The 24,134-nt window shown below is 39.5% G+C and overlaps 2 protein-coding genes across 2 annotated transcripts; both read right to left on the bottom strand.

Annotated features, from left to right (window-relative positions):
- Window positions 1-2,636: 2,636 nt before the first annotated feature.
- LOC124287191 (ependymin-related protein 1-like) lies at window positions 2,637-7,140 on the bottom strand. Its single transcript, XM_046723678.1, has 5 exons — window positions 7,015-7,140; window positions 5,443-5,553; window positions 5,106-5,199; window positions 3,729-3,905; window positions 2,637-2,733 (listed from the first exon to the last, which is right to left on the bottom strand). The coding sequence occupies exons 1-5, from the start codon at window positions 7,138-7,140 to the stop codon at window positions 2,645-2,647; spliced, it is 597 nt and encodes a 198-aa protein (XP_046579634.1). The 3' UTR covers window positions 2,637-2,644.
- Window positions 7,141-16,012: 8,872 nt separating this feature from the next.
- On the bottom strand, window positions 16,013-20,571 carry LOC124287297 (ependymin-related protein 1-like). The gene is made up of 5 exons (XM_046723796.1): window positions 20,446-20,571; window positions 18,606-18,716; window positions 18,276-18,369; window positions 16,837-17,013; window positions 16,013-16,101 (listed from the first exon to the last, which is right to left on the bottom strand). The coding sequence occupies exons 1-5, from the start codon at window positions 20,569-20,571 to the stop codon at window positions 16,013-16,015; spliced, it is 597 nt and encodes a 198-aa protein (XP_046579752.1).
- Between the last annotated feature and the right edge of the window lie 3,563 nt (window positions 20,572-24,134).

Below are 24,134 nucleotides of genomic sequence, written 5' to 3'. Positions count from 1 at the left end.
GCTCGTGTTGTTGATCACTGGATTGTCATGAGGCCATTGGGGTGGTCCGTGGGGTAATGTCTAAACGACAAGTGGCTGCATATTTCCACTGCCACCGGAACACCATTTCTGCACTGGTGAGACGCTACCAGAACACAAATGACGTCATCGATCGGCCACTTTCTGGACGTCCACGTGTAACAACGCCAAGACAGGACAGATGGATAAGGGTGACCCATCTTCGCCACAGGTTTCAGACTGCAGTGATGACTGCCCGAACCATCCCAGGACTTCGCCGTATCCACCCCAACACAGTTCGACAACGTTTACGTCATCACGGGATCAGACCACGACGTCCCGCCATACGGCCTATCTTGACACAACGTCATCGACAAGCTCGCCGAATGTGGTGCCGAGATCATGTCCGCAGACCCTTGTTTTGATGGAGAAATGTTGTTTTTACAGATGAGTCCAGGTTTAACATTTCCCATAGTGATGGACGTCAACGTGCCTATAGACGCGTGGGAGAACGTTATGCACAGGTCTGTGTCTTGGAGTGGAATCGCTTTGGTGGTGTTTCCGTGATGATTTGGGGTGGAATAACAGTACGCCAAAGAACTCCTTTGGTGATTGTTCAGGGCAACTTAACTGGTGTGGGCTACAGGGATCAGATTCTTCGACCTGTGGCAATTCCTTTTCTGAAACGTCATGGCCCTGTGTTAACATTCCAACAGGACAATGCCCGCCGTCATACGGCAAGGGTTGCTATGGATTTCTTGCAACACCACAACGTTGACTTACTGCCTTGGCCTGCAAATTCAACTGATCTCTCCCCGATAGAGCATGTTTGGGACGAGATGGATCGCCGTCTACGCCGCCTTCCTCATCCGCGAGATAACGTCCTTGACCTTGCAACAGAACTTGAGAGAATCTTGCGTGACATCCCACAAGCCTTCCTTGCACGTTTGATAAGCTCTATGCATCGTCGATGCACTGCTGTTCTCAATGCCGATGGTGGACATACCCGTTATTGAGCTTGTGACATGGTCGTTTGACCCCTGTCCCGCTTGTGGACTCGTGACGTCATTGTGATTGACTTTTCAATTGAAATTCTCCCGACTTGTTATGGTCTCATGATCCCTCCATTAAAGTTTATATGTACCTTTGACATTGTTATCGTACTTATCAACTGGGATAATATTTTGACAATGCATTTTCGTTATGTGGCTTGTATATTTGTAACATTTGTATATATTTTACAATAAAATTAAAACCATTGCTTGTCAGGCTCGCTGTCTTGGTTGACACATATATTCGTATCCCAAATGTGTAAATCGATGATCATGATGCTGATCGCTAGATTGTCTGGTCCTACCTCGCCTATTCACAGACCACCGCCATATTGCTGGGATATTGCTGAGTGCGGCTTTAAACAACAAACAAACGAAACTGAGACACCTGTAACGCCATTCTATTCGTAAACGTTCCATTATACTGATGTTTGTCATTTGATAATTATGTTCAAACAACATTCACTTAAATAAACTGTACTGCTTTTTTCTTATTTGAACAAGTGAATTATTTTGAATTTGTCGGAAAACATATCACTTGTGAGGGGAGCGAGGCTCCAGTCCTTAAAGGTAATAGAGCTGAATGGCGGTGGGGTAGCCTACTGGTTAAAGCGTTCGTTGTTCACGCCGAAGACCCGGGGTCGATTCTCCACATGGTTACAATGTGTTAAGCATATTTCTGGTGTCCCTCGCTGTCGTATTGCCGTAATATTGCTAAAAGCGGCGTAAAACTAAACTCACTATAGCCGAAGCGACAATGAAAAAATATTCATAGAAAAGTTCACATCCGGAATCTCAACTTGCAGCCATGTTGGGAAATATAAATAGAGTGAGACACTTTTTCTAAAATTCATTTTTATTTATCATATGAAAATCATTTTGTCAGACAGACAGTCTTTGGTACTTGTGAAGGATAGATTATAGTGCTGTTTCTTTATAGCAATGTTCTGAAACAGAAACAAAATCGTGCAGTAGCAGAGGAACATTATTTTTGTCAGAGGTGTTATGATGTATCACATTTTTGATGATAATCAAAAGTAATACTTTAATGTTTTATTATACACAGACATTATACATTGCGTGTCATAACATGTTGTAAAATCTTAAAAATGTACATACTGATTGAATGAAGTAATGGAAAACAACAACCAGACAATTACCCTGCTGTGTCAATGTTATTGTTGAATGTACCTTTGAGTGAGGAGATAGTGTTTAAGCTGGACCGTTTAGCTGTTTGGTGAAATGATAGAATTTAATGTTGATTGTGGCACTGAGTGAAATGTTCGTATTTCATGTTGACTGTGCCACATAGTAAATGGATAGTGCCTGATGTCATCTCTTCCACTCAGTGAAAGGCTGGAATTTGATGTTGATTGTGTCGTGAAGAGAAAGTTTATGTCCATGTTCACGCTTGTGTCAGTACGAGAAATGTGAGTCATTACTGTTCACTGTTATGTCTTCGAGTGAATCATAGTAATTTGATTTTCAGTGAATGAACTGTTAGTATTCTATTGAAGGATTGGGTAGTGTTTGATGCACTGCATTTTTTTCCAAAATAAACACTTGATATTTGTCGATATACGTACAGTATGAGCTCAGCAGTATGACGGAATGTCGAAGACAGTGATGTCCCTGATGCCGGGATAGAAGTCGTTGTACCCGACAGTGTACAGAGAGTTTCCTCCTGATGAGTAAGAATATATTTTACAGAGGCAATTTTGCCTTGACGCTTTACGAGACAGTGAGTAATATAAGAGTTGCACCATCTGATCACGTCACCGTGAAAGAACATCCGACTAATTTGGGGGTCCTATTTCAAAAGTGACCAGCTGGAATGAGGAATTCCCGCTCGTGAAATATATATGCAGATTTCACGTTCTGTTTCATATTGTTTACATACTTCACAATTATAAAAAAATGTCGGGTTTTATAAGGCAAAAAGTACATCCCAAATAACAGAATAATCAGAAAAATCAAAATACAAGTCCTTCTGTTATTCCCTTTGCCTTTTCCTGTGTAGAATTGGAGGTCGTTTAATATGTCTTCAACAGAACTCGTACGAGCTGTGGCATAGGTGTTTCATGCCACTCCAATTATATATATGTTACAGCGATACATTATTTCTCTCAGCATACGATCTATCAACTTCTTTATATAGTTCTCTTTCAAAAAGATTTCGACTAGACGCCTTGACCATCACGATTCTGAAATGACTGGGCTAATTCAATATCCACAAAAGTCAGTATTGGAGGCCTTATATGTTTTCGATTCGAACCTGGTTATTTTACTTCATTGCCAAGATTCAGAAAGATATGTTGTTCAGAAACGTTCGCTCAATCGTACCCAGGATTAAGAGTTCCAACCACTCAGGTGATTATATGGGAATAAAGATCTGATTTTGATGACATTGGTTCAAACCGATCTAAATGCTCACTCAGTCTGTCCGAATTAAGCTGTGACATATTCGAAATAATGCTCGACCCATGAAGATCCGGGTTAGAATTCGTCTTCAGCAACCCATGCCTGTCGTAAGAGGCGACTAACGGGATCGGGTGGTCAGGCTCGCTGACTTGATTGACAAAATGTCATCAACACACAAGCCCTTCAACCAACCAGCCAACCACTCAATAGCCTGGCACTCACTTACTCGACTCCACTCTCTCTCTCACCCATACTAACCTGCACCTCCAGTTGTTGTTCTGCTGATGATTATTGGTACACAGTCAGCCTCTGAGACGACAACCGTGACCCTCTGACGCCCACCATCGAGGGCGGTGCTGTTGTAGGTGTACGTCTGTGTATTCAGCCTGTCCTTATTGTAGCCATAAAAGAAAGGACCTATCGGGGCAGCGCCACCTGAGATCAAACATAGTTTTAGATAAGAAGTGACTATTTCAAAGAAGGGGTCTGCAAGGAGTACAAAATCACGAACATACTTTAAAGGTAATATCGAATATTTACTATGGTTAGAATTGGTCTTCAGCAGCCCATGCTTGTCTAAAGACACGACAAACAGGACCGGGTGGCCAGGGTTGTTGACTATCCTAATTGCATAGGTCGATGCTCATGATGTCAATCACTCGGTTGTCAGGTCCAGACTCGATTATTTACAGACCACCGTCATATCTCTGGAAATTTGCTGAGTGCGGCGTAGCACAACTACAAACAAACTTCTTATGAAAACCAGTTGATACAAATTCAATGAATGTGTTTATCGCCAGCAAAACGGATATGTTCTTATAGCCTACATTGCAGTTTTCATTCTTTCTGTAACCTAGTTCTTAGGCAGTTGGAAGGGCTTGCCTTCACGTCCAAACGGAAAAAAGTGTTTGCATGATTTATTTGTACAGGGATAATATGTAAACACATATATTGGCCAACATTTTCCATACTGCCAACGTATCTAAACGATGAAAATGCATACATAAACATCCAAATAGTGTTGTTTGCGGTGTAAAACAGTATGCACTCACTATCGAATCGATCCCGTTATTTAGATCTTGGTAGTACCAGATAATGGATTTCCGTGACATAGAAATATCATATGTGAGATGATTTTTCGACCTTCTGAAACAATTTAATGCGGCCAATTCCAGTTCTATACAACACTATGTAATTGTATCACGAATTCGAGATAAACAGTCAAATGTACGTGTATTCATATAGTAAGGACGTTGGTGCGAGATATCGCATATTTGCAGTTTTGTGAAACGAAATGAAAGGGTTTGACCACACTTTTGAAGTCCTTTCCCAGTATAATGTGTCTAAACGGGGTAACCACTTCAAGCTGCGGCAAGGTGCGCACTCTCGTGAAGAGTCGCGAATAGGTTAGCGATGTTTTAGCAAAACAGAAGCGGCCTGTAAATAATTTAATCTTGACCCGGTAAACCAGTGGTTGATAGCGTGAAGACATATCAGTATATCTAAACTTAAAGTTCACCGACCGTTATTAGTCGACTCTTGTGACCGTTATTGGTAAATATGGGCTTCCTCTGTTTGAAGCCAATCGAGGGAAGATCTTTCAAACATTTGTCGATATATTTTAAAATGACTTACTTGGAACACAGACATTCTGCTGATCCTCGAAATTTCCCTGGAGGGGGAATGTTGTACAGGTGCGTGCTTCTGCATCAATACTGTAAGCTTTTCTCTGCAAATATGGAAATTATAAAGTAATGTCTTCGTGTCTTGTACCTATACTCATCATTATAAATACGAAGACCTGGATGTCTATGGTGACAATAGTTAAGAGCATGGAGACTTAACCTCTCATGAAAACAAGGCATGAAAGAATGATGCACAGAATCGAACTTCTTTGTCTAAGTCCACTCAGTCACCATGACATTATTCTATTATGGATCCAGTCGCAGAGCACTCTGGGGGTCTTCCTTACCTGTTTGTAGTCGTAGATTACTTTGGTGGTACTGAGAAATTGGTTGTTGCTGCGATCGCCGGTGATGAGGTATCTTTGGTTGATACCGTCATAGATGATGTAGTACAAGGCCTGAAAATATGCAAAATAGGGCGAGAGGTTTTGAATTGTCAGTGTGGAAGGATTTGAAAAAAGACAATATTTATTGTATCTCAAATCCAGCAAGACAAAAATGTTAATGTACATGCAAATTCAGAAGCAGACGCTTCAGCGCCATTTCTGGAAAACCCAAACATCGAAGTATACCGTTGTTGTTGGTCTGGTGCTGAAACCTCGAGCAAGATAAATGAACCCCTAACAGACTGAAGATTTTGCATTACCGCTTCAGTGATACTTAGATGTTACTGCTGGTTTTGAAAATATGCAAGGAATTCAAACCAGGCCCATGCTAGCAAATAGTTTTATCAGCACTTCAATTTAAACAATATCAGAATCCCAGTGCAAGGATCCCTTGAAACAGGAGCTCCTATACCTCCAGGTATCTTCCTAAAATAGCAGTTGACACTTCTGATGTTATATCCAATAAAAACATTCAAAACCGAAAGCCAACTTACTTTATGATAATTCCAAGCGATTCCGCTTGACTGGCTAGACAATCACGTGCTTGAATATTTATAGTTTGAAACACACGGACGGACGTTATGATATTATAAAATAATTTTGTCGCAGGTTTTACTTGAAAAGAAAATACTGGATGCCCAGTAACAAACTAAGTTTGCTGCTCTCTTCACAATATAAAAGAGAGAAAACAAAAAAGAAACACCTATTGTTTTCTACTCAGATAGGTAATGCATCATGGCATGGCATTTTAAATATATGTTATAGCCCTGTGCGGTGTTTCTTAAGTACCTTGATAATTACCTTGTTTTCTTTGTTACACTCAGTATATATACTTTGCCACCAATGTGTGCTACATTCCTGCTTGACAACGGTACACGAATCTGTATCGAAACGTCACACTCTCGTAATAAAGTTTGTCAATTGTATTACAAATCTACCATATCAAATTGTGTGCCATCACAGAAGGACATCAGAACTGTAAAACATTTGAAGTGTACGCTGCCACTCACCCCTCTCTGTAACCCACAAGAGGTCAGCCCAACACGACATATAATCAGAATTAGTTCAGAATTAGTAAAAGAATTTCTTCCTGTATGGTTTAGTTTGTAGGAATAATTTGTATCTAATATATACCAAAGAGATATGTCAATTGTCACAGGACATTAAGTAAGAATTTAAGAAAAAATAATGAGGAACCCGCTTTTGAAGCTTAAAAGAAAACGTAGTATTTATATTGTATTGTCGTAAATTTTTACCTCTACTCTAGGCTTCAGAGTTTTAACAACGTGAAAACTTGTATGTATTTAAGTAACACGTTAATTAGAAGGTTTCTGAAGAGATTGTATCAATATGATTTTAATTGTTTGGTTTCAGCAAAGGCATTCCGGTTTCAGCCCCCCCAAACCCTTAGCATGTATGGAAAGGATAGAGTGGTTACATGTAACAACAATAGTTGACGGGTTCTGTACTTACCTCAATAGTGGTCGTGGAGTTGACAAAGTTGACATACTGAAATGCGTTAAATTGCTTGGGTGGACAACATATGCTTCCTCTTGCAACAGACAGCCCAGCGAGGAGTAGTGCTACTTGTAGAATCATTCTGGAATGGTATCGTTGGAGATGTACCTGTGCCCAATCCTGCAGAAGCGCCCCGACGAATGAAGCTCGAATCGGTCTCTCTTTTATCCTCACAGAAGAGTGTCACGTGATGCACCTCCAGAACTAAGATGACATGTTTATGAAACATGTAGATTCTCAGAACATATGTAAAATCTTAGTTTTTTTCTAAAACATGAAATAGGCTTTTGACGTTTAGTTGATTAATTCATTCTTGTAAAACGTTTGTGTTGGATGGAAACACCATTTAAAAATGACCCCCCTTTTGTCTGTTGTGCTCTCTGTCCACTAATTGTCTATTCTGTGACTGGGATTCGTGGTTAACGAGTAGGATCGCCTTCCGACGGCTCGGGCTTTCCGGTATAATATCAATGAATGGTCTGCTATATGAAGACTCGGTTGAACATTTGAAACATTTATAACATGTGCTTCACACAATACATGTATGTGAAAACCTGTGGGTCTCAGGTTGACGTGCGAAGGTGCGAGGCACATTAGGGTATAAGTTTCAGTGCACTAGAGTTTTCTGAACTGATTTAAATGATAACAGTTCTAAAATAACTTTTCCTGACATGGCAAGACGTAAACCTTCCGAAAATATAAAATGAGTGGTTATTGCAGCTTATCTGCATATGGCGTTTCCAATGGCCAAAGCTGCGCATGTCCGTGATTGTGTGGTGTTGTGTTTGGTGTAAGTGCAAGCTGGATCGAATGAGAGTACCTGGGACAATCAATTGTCAACCTTATCAACAGGAAGTACTGGATGCTGTCGTTGTGCAAAATATGTATCCGTTACCAATTTTATGCGTGGAAGGTGGTTTACACATGCACATCTATGCATGGAGTGCACCAATCGATTGATGAAGGCTATTTGCACCTTTAACCACACTCTGAGAAAGGTCTGGCGCAATAAATGGGTTGTGTTCGGCCTCGGTATGACATTATTCAGTCTCCTCTGAATTTCATCCCATAGATGTTCAACTGGGTTTAAATTAGGACTAAGGGCTGGCCACTGCATAATGTTGACACCGTTCTTCTGTAGGAAGTCCCGTGTAGCTCTGGCAGTATGGGCCCTGGCGTTATCATGCTGGAAAATGCTGTTCCGGTGACGTGCGAAATGTGGTATGACGTGGGGTCTGAGAGCTTGGTCGATGTAGCGCACCGCTGTGATGCCGCCTCCTCTCCCTGTTCTGGAACAACACAGGACCCACTCTCTGGTTCAGGCCTATTCCACTCCATACCATGATGCTTGCAACTCCCCATGAGTCTCTTTCCATAACACATTGGTCTGAGTAACGCTGGCCACGTCTTCGCCATATTCTTGTTCTGCCATCTGCAGTTAACAATCTTTGACACAATAACAGTTCTTAACAAAGTCATGGCGGGCTACCGTTACACAATGGGAGCAGAATGTCTGGTTTGGTTTGGTTTGGTTTGTTGTTTAACGCCGCACTCAGCAATATTCCAGCTATATGACGGCTGTCTGGACCAGACAATTCAGTGATCAACAGCATGAACATCGATGTACGCAAATGGGATACGCTGAAGTATCAACTAACGGGATCGGGTGGTCAGACTGGGTTGACACATGTCATTGTATCCCAATTGCGCAGATCGATGCTCATGCTGGTGATCACTGGATTGTCTGGTCCAGACTCGATTATTTACAGACCGCCGCCATATAGCTGGAATATTGCTGAGTGCGCCGTAAAACTACACTCACTCACTCACTCACTCACTCATGCACTCACTCTAGTTATGTTTCAAGCAGAGAATGTTTTTGCCTGTTTGACTTGTCACCCTTATTATGATGAATGAACCAAGCATCGTAGATCATTTTGTCACTGCATACATTTGAGAAATGACCAGCATTGATTTACCACAATACATGTTGCAAAATAGTATTGTTTTACTCTTCATCCTTCAAGTATCAAGGCAGGGAAAACACGAACTACCCGGTACCCCCATTCATGCTTCTCACAGTACAAATCGAACCCAGAACTTCAGGGTTTTGAGTTTTCGCTTCAATCAGTAGGCTATCCGCCGCCCTGAGTTATAACGATTATTAAATAAAACATATCGCTAATTTCAGGTTCGGAGATATAACTGAGATTGGCTAGAAGTTAAAAACTCCATAGTTTTTAATGTATTTGGAGATGAAACAGATCATCAAAAGGCCGCAACTAAAATCAACTAAATCATGCATGCAGAATAAAATGTGTTCGATGAAACATACTGAACTAATAAACTAGCAGTATGTATCATTGGCTAAGACATTATCTCTAAGCAACTGTTTAACTTCGACGTCATATAACGACTGCTTGAAGCACAGCGGAAACAACGGCGGCATAAGAAAGCAGTCTTACAACCCTTATTGTAAAACTTACTTTAAAATGTTTGAATATTTTAAAACTCAGAAAGCGTCGAAAAAGAGACAGGTATAATTTCGACAGGCTATTAAAGTTTCGGTGCTCGAAGCAATACAATTCATTAATTTTGTCAAAAAGAACCACCCACGGTGGCACAGCATGTTAACTATGCCACCAGTTTGAACTTGAACCACTTCAAGTTAACACAGTGCTTGATCTGTATCATTGTTGTTGTATACTCATTACCTCGTAACACTCATAATGCAGATTAAACTTGTAAACATGATTGATGCACATATGTCACAGAAATACCAGGGATGCAGATATGTCTTGGAAACACCAGGGATGCAGATATATCTTGGAAACACCAGGGATGTAGATATATCTTGGAAACACCGGGGATGCAGATATATCTTGAAAATACCAGGGATGCAGATATATCTTGGAAACACCAGGAATGCAGATATATCTTGGAAATACCAGGGATGCAGATATATCTTGGAAACACTAGGGATGTAGATATATCTTGGAAATACCAGGGATGCAGATATATCTTGGAAACACTAGGGATGTAGATATATCTAGGAAACACCAGGGATGCAGATATATCTTGAAAATACCAGGGATGCAGTCCATGACATCAACACCGGTGTTACATCAGAAGCTTCACAACAGAACTATTGTGTAGAGCCCTGCGTTGCCATGTTGAAATGTCAGTCCAGGACCATGTATCGTACTGCTATCATGCAAGCTCGGAAAGTCAATGAAAAGTGGATTGTGGGTTCATTATGAAACAATGCATGACGTTCCATGACCCCTAGACGCGTTGCCTCGAAACATAAATGCCCAGCGATTATCCAGACTTGTGTTTGCTTTTAAAAGTACGGAAAAAAATAGAAACTAGAAACAAGCTAACCACTAAACATATAAAGGAGATGGAGGTATAAGAATAAGATATCAATAAACATTAACAACTAGACCTTACCATTCGTAAGATGGCAAAGAGGACCATACATATAAGGCCCATGGTGTTTGTTGTTCTGGCCTTATTCCATTATGTACCACTTGCTATTCGGTTACTTGCTGTTGTTAATGTTACTCGTATGTTTGTCACAACAGTATGTACATGTACTTCTCAACACTTGGTATTTGTCACTTTTAGTTTGAAAACGGTGTACAAACCTACACCTTCAATAAACATGAAGTTGCTATCGTATGCTTTATCATTGAGATATTATGGGTCTACCAATATCAGAAATATCAATAGCATGAAACTGTTTTCAGACACGGTCACCCGAGTTGAATAACCCAGTGACACCACGTCAGCCAAGCCCCACAAACGCTGACATTGAGCAAAAATAGGACATAGTCCGGGTAAGAGGTTGTATGGTTCTCTATGACATGGATTCTGTATTTTGTTTTTAAAAGAAAGCTGATGTGCTGGCATCCTTCTGCAAGTGGGGCTTGAGAGTTAACTTCAACAAAACTGAAATCCTTGTATTCCGTAATGGCGGTAAGCCACTAAATATTGAAAAGTGGAAGTATATTGATATTAATCTTAAAACTGCAACCTACTATAGTTATTTGGGAAATATATTTTCAAATAGATTATCATGGCCGAAGTCAATATACACGTTAATACAGAAAATTGGTAGCAATTTGAGTATTTGTACATTTTGTCATAATAACATCATCTACTTCTCAACACTTGATTTTTGTCACTTCTAGCTTGAAAACGGTGTACGAACTTACACCTTCAATAAACAAGAAGTTATTATCCATAAAGTCGTATGCTTTAGCCTTGGGATATTGTTAGTGTGCCTATATCAGAAATATTAATAACATGAAACTGTTTTCAGACACGGTCACCCGAGTTGTATAACCCAGTTGCACCGCGTCAGCCAAGCCCCACAAACGCTGACACTGAACTAAAAACAGGACATAGTCCGGGTCAGAGGTTGTATCTTCTCTATGACATGGAATGTACATCGTTTATTCAGGAAACATTCTGATAGAGATTTTATCTGAAAATGTTTTTACACTTCAGTCACTAATTCAAAAATATTTATCAAAATCTGAGGGTAGATTCTATTGTCTGTTTGTGGACTTTCACAAAGTCTTTGGTTCCATCAACAAAGATTTTCTGTGGCATGGCTTGAATTGACGGTGGGGCAGGATACGTTCACGTTTTCGCGAACATCTGGTATCATCACTGTTTCATAGTGATTCATAAACACAAGCTCTCTCATCGCATGAAGACAATAACTGGATTGTCTGGTTCAGACCCGAATTGTTTGCAAACAACATCATACAGCTGTAACATTGCTGAAACAAATATCTGCTCACGATATGGTCACAATTGTACAATCGACTCTGCTTTTGGCAAAGATTTCTTATGAATGTGGTCAGGGTTTTGTCGCTTCTATTTATGAAAAGAAATAATCCATGGTATTCATGGTATCTACTAAAAACTACAGCAGCTGTGAAGTTATCAGAATATTTTGATTGAGTGGGGTCAGACAACGTTTTCTTTTCAGTCATCTTTTGTTCTCTCTATATATCAATCAACTTGAATATGAATTAAAACTACCTGATGGTAGGGGTGTTTTTTTAGACTTTTGTAAAGACTTTCTGGAATTAGATTTATCGTTATATATCGATGATTTGTGCTTGTTCTCTGGTTCTGTATTTGGTTTTTAAAAGAAATCTGTTGTACAGGCATCCTTCTGCAAGTGGGGCTCGAGAGTTAACTTCAACAAAGCTGAAATCCTTGCATTCCGAAATGGTGGTAAGCCACAGAATGTTGAAAAGTGGAAGTATATTGATATTGATCTTAAAACTGCAACCTACTATGATTATTGGGAAATATATTTTCAATAGATTATCATGGCCGAAATCAATACACACGTTAATACAGAAAACTGTTTGCAATTTGAATATTTGTACATTTTGTCATAATAACATCATCGAAAGTATTACCCGTGAAGGTCCGGGTTAGAATATTGATCTTCAGTAACCCATGCTTGTCGTAAAAGGCGACTAACGGGATCGGGTGGTCAGGTCGGTGAATTGGTTGAGACATGGCATCGGTTCCCAATTGCGCAGATCGATGCTCATGCTATTGATCACTGGATTGTCTGGTCCAGACTCGATTATTTACAGACCGCCGCCATATAGCTGGAATATTGCTGAGTGCGGCGTAAAACTAAACTCACTCACTCACTCATCGAACGTGAATTTCATTTTATGTTTAAATGTCCTATGTATTTTGATTTGAAAAAGAAATTTTCCATAAATACAGTTTAAAACAAACGACATGCTCATGTATACACTCAATTCTGAATATTTATGGACCTTAATTAAGTGTTCACAATATGTCAAAGAAGCTTTATCTATATTTTCCTCACTTTCGTCATACCCTTCATCTGTACAGCCTTCGATCCAACACCAAGCTGTATGCATTTATTATTTGTTATGTAATGTACATGGGCCTGTGGCCTTCATACTGAATAAATTTCTTACTGAGACAAGTGTATAATTTGAAAAGTGTCCTTTAAATGTCATAATATTCTCATTCTCCTTGTTAATAATATGTATTTGTTACATCTGTACACTAACGTCCAAAAGAAACTATACAAAATTAAAAATATAAATATTCTGAATAAAAATGTATATTTTTGATTAGATATGACATGGAAGCAGTAGCCTCAATTCAACAGTCAAGAATCATGAAAATAGTTGTGTTTGGGCGCAACGTTTTCGTGCTAACTGTCTTAAAGCATGAAAATTGCTCCCGCGTGCAGCATGAATCACGTGCATGGTATTCATATAAAATGAGTGTTGAGCTGTTCACTGACATCATCCCATCCAAAATATATTAACGACCATGCCGTGATTAACACAGGAAGAAAGAGAGAGGGCCATTGGAATGATGCAAATGGGAGCCACCCACCAGCACGTTGCTACAACCTTGGGCTGCGCTCGTATTACTATCACGAGACTCCTACAACATTACAGGCAGACAGGTGTAACATCAGACCGGCCCAGAAGTGGGAGACCTCCCGTTACCACACCGAATGAGGACCGGTATTTACGGATGCTTCATCTCAGAAATCGTTTCCTGCCTGTGACGTCATCAGCAGCAACTGGTCTTGGACATCGTGTCAGCCGACAGACAGTTGCACGACGACTCCGACGGCATGGTATTCGTGCTCACAGACCCTTTCGAGGCGTAGTTTTAACGCATCAACATCGACGTCGACGTCTGCAGTGGGCACGCACCGTTCGACAATGGCAGAACAGGCATTGGCAAAGGGTCATGTTTTCTGACGAGAGCAAGTTCCCCATATTCCATAATGATGGCAGGGCTCGAGTCTATCGAAGACGAGGCGAACGTTACCAACGTAACTTGTGTCCAGGAGGTGGTTCCATTTGGCGGAGGCGGTGTCATAGTTTGGGGTGGGAACTGTGGTGATGTGAAGACAGATCTCATTGTGGTGAATGGTAATTTGAACGCTCGAGGGTACATCGACCAGATACTGCGCCAAGTTGTCCTGCCTTTCTTGCAACAACACCAAAACCGCATCATCTTTCAACAGGACAACGCCCCTCTACATACAGCTCGTGTTACCACAGATTTCCTCCAAAGAAATAACGTCAACGTGTTGCCTTGGCCTGCTCGATCACCTGACATGTCACCCATTGAGTATATCTGGGACCATTTGGGTCGACAAGTGCGTGCAAGACCTGTGCTTCCAGGAAACAGACAGCTGCTTGCTCAGGCTCTCCAAGAGGAGTGGAGGAGGATACCCGTGCATGTTATCCAGCGTTTGGTCTACTCAGTACGACGTCGAGTTGCCGCATGTATTGATGGACGAGGTGGACATACCAGATACTGATCGATCTGATGAAATTCACAGTATCATGATGTGTATATACATTGTGACCTGATCGAATACTGGACAAATGACACTCTCTTGTTTCAAGACTTTTTCCAAGTTTGTTGTAATCGATAATTAGATTATTCTCTGACAGTTATGGTGATTATTCATCTGTATATCACATACAAATGTCTTTTCAAACATTATGTGTTGTTTCTTTATTATAGTCAAAATATTCTTTGTATCGTTTCTTTTGGACGTGAGTGTATATATGTTTTTGTGTCTGTTATACGATAAAATTAAAATCATTGCTTGTCAGGCTCGCTGTCTTGGTTGACACAAATTATCGGATCCCAAATGTGTAAATCGATGATCATGATGCTGATCGCTGAATTTTCTGGTCGCCTATTCACAGACCACCGCCATATTGCTGGGATATTGCTGAGTGCGGCGTTAAACAACAAACAAACGAAACTGAGACGCCTACAACGTCATTCTATTCGTAAACGTTCCGTTATACTGATGTTTGTCATTGCTAATTTATGTTCAAACAACATACACCTAAATAAACAGTACTGCTTCTTTTCTTATTTGGACAAGTGAATAATTTTGAATTTTGTCGTAAACTATGTCATTTGTGAGGGGGACAAAAGTCCAGTCCTTAAATGTAATAGAACTGAATGGCGGTGGGGTAGCCTATTGGTTAAAGTGTTCGTTTTTCACGCCGAAGACGGATTTTGTAAGTTCATATCCGGAATCTCAACTTGCAGGCATGTTGAGAAATATAAAAAGAGTGATACCCTTTTTCTACAATTCATTTTTATTAATCATATGAAAAATATGTTGTCAGACAGACAGTCTTTGGTACTTGTGAAGGATAGATTATAGTTTCTTTTTAGCAATGTTCTGAAACAGAAACAAAATCGTGTAGTAGCAGAGGAACATTATTTTGGTCAAAGGTGTTACGTTGTATCACATTTCTGATGATAATTAAAATTTATATTTTTATGTTTGATTATACTGGGCATGACTCATCTTGTCACAAACCTATCAAGATGTTTGCATAAACACGTGTCATTACATGTAGAATCATAATAATGTACATACTGATAGAATGAAGTGAAGGAACGCAATAAGCAGACAATCACCCTGCTGTGTCACTGGGTGGGAAATCAGCATTGTGCTTATTGTTGAATGCACCTTTGAGTGAAAAGATAGTGCTTAATTTTCACTGATTAGCTGTTGGATGAAAAGAGAGGATTTAATGTTGATTGTGGCACTGAGTGAAATGTTAGTATTTCATGTTGACTGTGCCACATAGTAAATGGATAGTGCCTGATGTCATCCCTTCCACTGAGTGAAATGCTGGTATTTGATGTTGATTGTGTTGTGAAGTGAAAGTTTATGTCCCATGTTCATGCTTGTGTCAGTCAGAGAAATGTGAGTCATTACTGTTCACTGTTATGTTTTCGAGTTAATTATAGTAGTTTGATTTTCAGTAATTTGATTTGTTAGTATTTTATTGAAGGATTGGGTAGTGTTTGATGCACTGCAGTTTTTCCAAAATAAACACTTGATATTTGTCGATATACGTACAGTATTAGCTCAGCAGTATGACGGAATGTCGAAGACAGTGATGTCCCTGATGCCGGGGTAGAAGTCGTTGTACCCGACAGTGTAAAGAGAGTTTCCACCTGATGAGTAAAATGATAGTTCATAGTCAGCAATTTTGCCTTGTTGTATTACGAGACAGTGAGTAATATAGGAGTATAGGAATGAAGATGTAATGTCCGGATTAAGCCGTTATACGTTTGAGATAATGTTCAAAACGACATGAAATCACACTCATATTTTAAGGGTTGACCGGACTTTCTAAAGCACTGTTCAAAGCGGGCGTTTATAAGGTTCCACTACACTAAATCACTATCACATGGTCCCTGAGCGAGAGCCGAACAAGTGAAGAGAGACAGAGACATGTGACAGCTGTGCTTGAATGAAATAGTGTAAGATGTTTATGTTTTTTAAAAGCACATCCAACCAGTAATTAAAACTGACCACAATGTTAGGTATTTATTGCTGTCATTTTTATCACCATCACTTATGCTTATTGTGTGTACAAATATTTTCCTGTAGGTGACTTTTGGTGCGGAACTGGGGTTGATGTGTTCCGCCTCCAGTGCTCGCAAAACGAGCCGGACAAGTTGGCCTGATATTTTGTTTTATGGTAGTTTAAAGGCCAGAGTGTACCCATGTGTACACGGAATGGCTGTTGATAGCCTGGATATTTAAAAAAAATATAAAAAGTTACTATAGAAGTCTATGGGAAAACATTTGGTGGTGTATAACCATGAATGTGCTTGATCACTCACTAACTCTTCCGTGACACTCGCTTACTTGGCTCCACTCTCTCTCTCTCTCACCATACCAACCTGCGCCACCGGTCGTGGTTCTGCTGATGACTATTGGTACACAGTCAGCCTCTGAGACGACAACCGTGACCCTCTGACGCCCACCATCGAGGGCGGTCCTGTTGTAGGTGTACGATTGTGTATTCAGTCTGTCCCGATTGTAGCCGTAAAAGAAGGGGCCCACCGAGACAGCGTAGCCTGAGATCAAACATAATTTTAGATAAGATGCGACTATTTCAAATTAGGGGTCTACAAGGAGTAAAATATCACAAAAAGGTAGCATCGAATCTTTGCTATGGTTAGAATTGGTTTTCAGCAGCCCTTGCTTGTCTTAGACGCGACTAACGGGTTCGGGTGGTCAGGCTCGCTCACTTGTGTCAAACAGTGGAATGTCTAGTCATATTGTCCGTCATATATCCGCTTGAAAATTCCTCTGAATGCAACGTTACACAACACACAAAAAACATTGTTTCAAACAGCATGCCGTTCCCTGTCTGCAGAATCTTACCCCGATAATTACCAGGTGATACAAATTCAGTGACTGTTTTCGCCAGCACAATTGATATGTTCATATGGCCTACATTGCGGTTTTCGTCCTTTCTATAAGCTATTTTCCTTTAGGCAGTTGGCCAGGGCTTGCCTTCACGCCAAAACGGAAGGAAACTTTCGTTCAAGTGTTAATATGCAAACACATGCAATAGGCCAACATCGAACATACTACCAAACGTATCTAAACAATTACAATACATACATAAACATCCACATCTTAACTAGATGATTGTGTAAACTGAATCTTTTATTGTGTGTAAATCGACAGCCAGACTGTAGTCATATGAATAGTGTTGTGTAAAACATTATGCACTCACTAACGAATCGATCCCGTTATTTCGATCCATCCCATTTTATGACGAATTCGAGATAAACAGTAAAATGCATGTGTATTTATACAGTATGGACATTGGTGCGAGATATCACACATTTGTAGTTTTGTGAAACGAAATGAGAGGGTTCGACCACTTTTGAAGTATATTTGTCAAAACTAAATTCAACATATGTCATATTGTGCTCGATCCACAGTGTAGCAGATGGATTTGTGTGCATTCATCTGGTCGCGTCTTACCAAAATGGTTATCTTTACCTCGTGTGCTTGGTGTTAAAGAGATAAAACAAGATTGGGCAGTTCTGTCCCTGTATGATGTGTTTCAACGGGATATCCACTTCAAGCTGCGGCAAGCAGACTGTTTTAGCAATATAAAAGAGCCCTGTAAATAATTGAATCTGGTCCGGATAAACCAGTGGTTAATAGCGTGATGAAATATCAGCATATCTATACTTCACATTCACCGACCGTTATTAGTAGACTCTTGTGACCTTTATTGGTAAATATGGGCTTCCTCTGTTTGACGTCAATCGAGGGAAGAACTTTCAAACATTTGTCGATATATTTTGAAATGACTTACTTGGAACACAGACATTCTGCTGATCCTCGAAATTTCCCTGGAGGGGGAATGTTGTACAGGTGCGTGCTTCTGCATCAATACTGTAAGCTTTACTCTGCAAATATAGAAATTATAAAGAACAGTCTTTGTGACATGTACCTATACTCATCATTATAAATACGAAGACCTGCATGTCTATGGTGACAATAATAGAGAGCATGAAGGCTAAACTCACATGGAAACAAGGGCATGAAAGAATGATACACAAAATCTTTGACAAAGTCCCATGGGTCATCATGGCATACTTTTTTCATGGATGCAGTTGCTGAGTACTTTGGAGGTCTTCCTTACCTGTTTGTAGTCGTAGATTACTTTGGTGGTGCTGAGAAATTGGTTGTTGCTGCGATCGCCGGTGATGATGTATCTTTGGTTGATACCATCATAGACGATGTAGTACAGGGCCTGAAAATATGCAAAATTTGGGCGTGATGTTTTGAATTGTCAGTTTAGAAAGATTTAAACAGAGACAATATTTATTAAATCTCAAATTCAGCGAGACAAAAATGTTAATGTACATGCAAATTCAGAAGCAGACCCTTCATCGCCATTTCTGGAAAACCCAAACATCGAAGTATACCGTTGTTCTCGGTTTGTTGCTGAAACCCCGAGCAAGATAAATGAACCCCTAAGTGACTGAACATTTTGCATTACCGCTTCAGTGATACTTAAATGTTACTGCTGGTTTTGAAAATATGCAAGGAATTCAAACCAGTTCCATGCCAGAAAATACATTTTTTATCAGCACTTCCGTTTTAAACAATATCAGAATCCCAGTGTAAGGATCCCTTGAAACAGGAGCTCCTGTACCTCCAGGTATCTTCCTAAGATAGCAGTTGGCATTTCTGATGTTATATCCAATAAAACATATTCAAAACCGAAAACTTACTTTATGATAATTCCAAGCGATTCCGTTTGACTGGCTAGACAATCACGTGCTTGACTATTTATAGTTTGAACAAAAGGACGGGCGCTATGAAATTATTAAATAATTTTGTCGCAGGTTTTACTTGAAAAGAAAATACTGGATGCCCGGTAACAAACAAACTTTGCTGCGCTCTTCATTATATAAAAGAGAGAAAACAAAAAAGAAACACCTATTGTTTTCTACTCAGATAGGTCATGTATCATGGCATGACATTTTAACTATAGTTGAAACCCCTGTGCGGTTTTTCCTAACAAGACACAGTGTGCTTGTTTTACTTTATTGTTCAAGGTATAATGTCTGTAATCGAGAGATTGGGCTTTTGTTGTCAATAGATCTTACTCGCGTAGTTAAATCGCATGCATTTATAATGCATTTTATACGAGGTATTTGGTTTGAGAGGACAAGGTTATGATTTAAACATATTTATTTCCAAAGAAATACCGGATTGGTAAACAAGCCTTAGCTTATATGAATACCGTCCCGTTATACAATGGAAGGAAGAGTAAGCATGTCATGATGACTGTACATGTACACGATGTAATGTTTTCTGTGTTAAACTCAGTATATATACTTTTCCACCACTGCATGTTACATTCCTGCCTGACAACGGTACATGAATCTGTATTGAAACGTCGCACACTCATAATATAGAAGTTGTTATCCTTAAGTTTGTCAATTTTATTACAAATCTACCATATAAAATTGTGCTATCACAGCAGGGCCATCACAGGCAGGGCATCAGGAATGTGAAACTTTTGAAGTGTACGCTGTCACCCACCCCTCTCCGTAGCCCACAAGAAGCCAGTGCTCTTTGGGTCAACAAAAACACGATACATAATCAGAATTAGTACTTTGATAAAATAATTTCTTCCTTGTATGCTTTAGTTTGCAGGAATAGTTTGTATCTAAAATATACCAAAGAGATATGTCAATTGTCACAGGAAATTAAGAAAACCTAGTATTCATATCGTATTGTCGTAAAGTTTTACCTCTACTCTTGGCTTTAGAGTTTTAACAACTTGAAACTTCTTTGTATTTAAGTAATACGTTCACTGGAAGGTTTCAGAAACAAATTGTTTCAATATGATTTTAAATGTTTTGTTCCAGCAAAGGCATTCCGGTTTCAGCCCAAAACACCCCTTAGAATGTATGGAAAGGATAGAGTGGTTACATGTAACAACAATAGTTGACGGGTTCTGTACTTACCTCAATAGTGGTCGTGGAGTTGACAAAGTTGACATACTGAAATGCATTGAATTGCTTGTGTGGACAACAGATGCTTCCACTTGCAACAGACAGCCCAGCGAGGAGTAGTGCTACTTGTAGGATCATTCTGGGAGGGTATCGTTGGAGATGTACCTGTGCCAAATTCTGCAGAAGCGCCCCGACGAAAGAAACTCGAATCGGTCTCTCTTTTATCCTCACAGAAGAGTGTCACGTGATGCATCTCCAGAGCTAAGATGACATGGTAATGAAACATGTAGATTCTCAGAACGTATGTAAAATGTTAGGGTTTTTTCTGAAACATGAAAATAGGCTTTTGACTTTTAGTCGATAAATTAATTCTTATAACGCTTTTGTGTTGGATGGAAACACGACTTAAAAAGGAAACCCCTTTAATCTTATGTGCTCTCTGTGCACTGATTGTCTATTCTGAGACTTGGATTCGTCATTCACAGAGTAGCACCGCATTCCGAGGGCTCGGGCTTTCCGGTATAATATCAATGAGGTGAGGTGAGGTGAAACTGGGTTTAACGTCGTGCTCGAGATAATATCAATGAATGGTCTGCTATATGAAGACTCGGTTATTAATACAACTGTGAAACATCTGAAACAAAGCTCAGCTATTACCAAACTAAGATAAGAAAATATTGAACCTGTAGCGTTTTGGCATCATTATATGAATAAATCATGTCTATAGTTTGTTGATACAATGATCAATGGCCGCGAAGTTCAGTCCATTTAGTTTCCATTCAGGTATTCAGTTTCATGTGTATGAATGTGCCACAGAATATATACGTGTCAATCAGTATTGAAAATTGGCTTCGACAAATACGAACTGATCATATTTCAGAAGATCTTGGTGCTTTTGAAACGGTGTCAGCCTACAATCCCTGACATAAATACCACACCGATAAAAACATTGTTAAAAAAACATTCATAATCATTGAAGTCATAAAGTTGGAAATAAGCCTGTCTTAAACCAATTTGATATCAGACTTTATCAGGAATAAGACACATCGACACAACGCATATCAGTGGATATCTGAGATTATATTGAGCATACTATCGACATGAGAAACATCGTCGCAACAGGTATGCAATATGGGACTAAGGCAAGCACATTGCCAAACACCTGTATGCATAAAGAGTGTGACATCTCGGTTTGACAAAATGAATGCAGTGGATAATGACGTGTTGAAATAAATTGGTGCTATACCAGCGCCTTGAGCATGCACCAGTTGCGTGGATATGTACGCTATATAAATACGCTATATAAATATACTAGAATACAGAATGTAACAATTTCAACAAAGTCCGCTTGACGAACATTGAATATATTTGCATATGCATGAGCAGATTAAGATTAACGTGAATCCAAATAAAACTTTTAAAAGTTTTGTCCAAACAGGCGATCTATTGTACACACCAGCACATTCAAATGCACATGTATAAGATGTGCTTCACACTATATCTCAAAGCCTGTGAGTCGCATGTTGACGTATTGCGAAGGTGCAAACGCATTAGGGTATAAGTTTCAGTATGTGCACTGGAGTTTTCTGAACTGATATAAAAGATAACAGTACTATAATAACTTTTCCTACTGACTGACTGAGTTGAGTTTTACGCCGCTTTTAGCAATATTCCAGCAATATCACGGCGGGGGACACCAGAAATGGGCTTAACACATTGTGCCCATGTGGGGAATCGAACCCGTGTCCTCGGCGTGACGAGCCAACGCTGTAACCACTAGGCTACCCCACCGCCCTAACTTTTCCTAACATGACGATGTAGTATCCTACGCAAATAGGATACGATGATGTGTGTCAACCAAGTCAGCGAGCCTGACCACCCGATCCCGTTAGCGCCTCTTACGACAAGCATAATGTCGGTGGTTCCCCAGTTAGGCTACTTGTACTGCCCCTGCAGCATGTGTGAAGCCCAGACCATGTCTCCCCCGCGTGATGTTGCCGGAATTTTGCGTCTTAAAACCTCGTTTCACTCACTCCTTCATTGAATCACTCGTCCAGAAAAATATGCGCGATTCTTGAATACCTGTGCAACGATATATTTATTATAATGTAATTCGACCGTAATGTCTTGAAGGCATGAAATACTAGTACATTTTCGAGGTGTCATCCCAATTTTTTTGTTGAAGCTACTTTAAATTTGAGTGACAGACTGAATTCGCCTAACTGTTTTCACAGTCAGTCTTCCCTGACAAGTGAGTAGAATCTGCAGTGATGCTTGCCTGAATATGACTTTTGTTGACTTTAAAATATAACTAATCGATGTACCTCTTAATGCTATACCCAATGTTGCAAATGGAAACCTCTTTCATTGAGCGTTTTGATAGGGAAATGATATTTCAAGATATGCCCGCAGTAATATGTATTCATGTAGTATGGCTTGCACAACCCCAATATGTAAAATCAAGACAATATGTAAAAACTAACGCAATATGTAAAACCTTAACGCAATATGTAAAACAATAACGCAATATGTAAAAGATGTCTGTAACACAAAAAGTACAACACCTAACGCAAAATGTAAAAACATTAATTTAATATGTAAAAGATTAACGCAACATGTAAATCCAGTTTTAGGTTTGAATATTAGGGGTGGCAATCGAAATCCATTATATTCACGAATTTGGGAAAAATTGACTTATTTCCTAAAACTAAGGTATCGCAATGTTTCTGACAAAATGAATTTCATGTTACTTTTTTTTACACAATTTTATCTCGTTGTTCAGTATACATGAAAGTATAATCGATAAATATATAATTTATTGGTATATAGAGATATTTGAATCTTTTTTCGAAAGTTTTTTATTGGAATAATGTTATTCTTCAAACACCTGTTTACATACTAGTAAATGGTATTTTGGGTTATATTCATTACGTCTTATTCAAGAAAGTTTTACCTTTTGGGTCGGACTCCTTGAAACTGTCCATTCCGTTTTTGATAGATAGTGAATACCGAATTGGGTTTTTAAAGAAAACCACCTATTGATCGTTCTTAATCAGTTTCAAATAACATGCATGTTGTAGCAATATTTCCAATTTTAACTCATTGTGTATGGGGTTCGAACTAATTGCAATATGCACTTGGCATCGAGATGGTAGCTCTGACCATTCGACTTCGGACCTAGCAACTGATCTAGGAGAGAGCGCCAATAGTTATGAATTGACTATGTATATGAAACAATGATCGGTGGTTTAAGGGAATACTTGAATGGTTCCTAAATACCTGCATCTTTGGGGAGAACTTGCGTCACTCTTCCGTTTACATAAAAGATTCTGACCTCTACCCCAAAGATTCTTGAGACAACCGTGAGAACCAGGTATTCACCATATGTCCCGTGAGTGAGTGAGTGAGCGAGTGAGTGAGGTTAAACACACTTTCAGCAATTTTTCAGCTATTCAAGACGTTAATTACAGCGAGACGTCTCCATTTCGATATACAGTAGAATAACTGGTTCCATTTGTAACAATGTTTGAAACTACGTCTTTTCATCACATGAATGTCACAGAATACACAGCGAATGGCAATATATGTCAATAAATGGTGATTTACGATCATAATTTCTTAGGCGTGGTTTGTGATTTTCCAATCCTATGCAGGTATCTTTGATCTTGGCATTGACATTTTTTATGGATTTAGTTTTTTTA

The sequence above is a fragment of the Haliotis rubra genome, unplaced genomic scaffold (genome assembly GCF_003918875.1).
Source record: "Haliotis rubra isolate DU_JTF1 unplaced genomic scaffold, ASM391887v1 Scf4, whole genome shotgun sequence".
NCBI lineage: Eukaryota > Metazoa > Mollusca > Gastropoda > Lepetellida > Haliotidae > Haliotis > Haliotis rubra.
Note: the sequence above shows the minus strand (reverse complement) of the source record. Positions and strands in the feature narration are given on the sequence as shown.

Coding starts and splice junctions, on each gene's coding strand:
- LOC124287191 (XM_046723678.1), bottom strand. CDS start 7,140: ATGATTCTACAAGTAGCACTACTCCTCGCTGGGCTGTCTGTTGCAAGA. Junction 5,554..7,014: donor ACTCCACGACCACTATTGAG/GTAAGTACAGAA, acceptor GCATATTTTCAG/GCCTTGTACTACATCATCTA. Junction 3,906..5,105: donor GCAGAATGTCTGTGTTCCAA/GTAAGTCATTTT, acceptor GTTTGATCTCAG/GTGGCGCTGCCCCGATAGGT.
- LOC124287297 (XM_046723796.1), bottom strand. CDS start 20,571: ATGATCCTACAAGTAGCACTACTCCTCGCTGGGCTGTCTGTTGCAAGT. Junction 18,370..18,605: donor TAATCTACGACTACAAACAG/GTAAGGAAGACC, acceptor CTATATTTGCAG/AGTAAAGCTTACAGTATTGA. Junction 16,102..16,836: donor AACCACGACCGGTGGCGCAG/GTTGGTATGGTG, acceptor TTTACTCATCAG/GTGGAAACTCTCTTTACACT.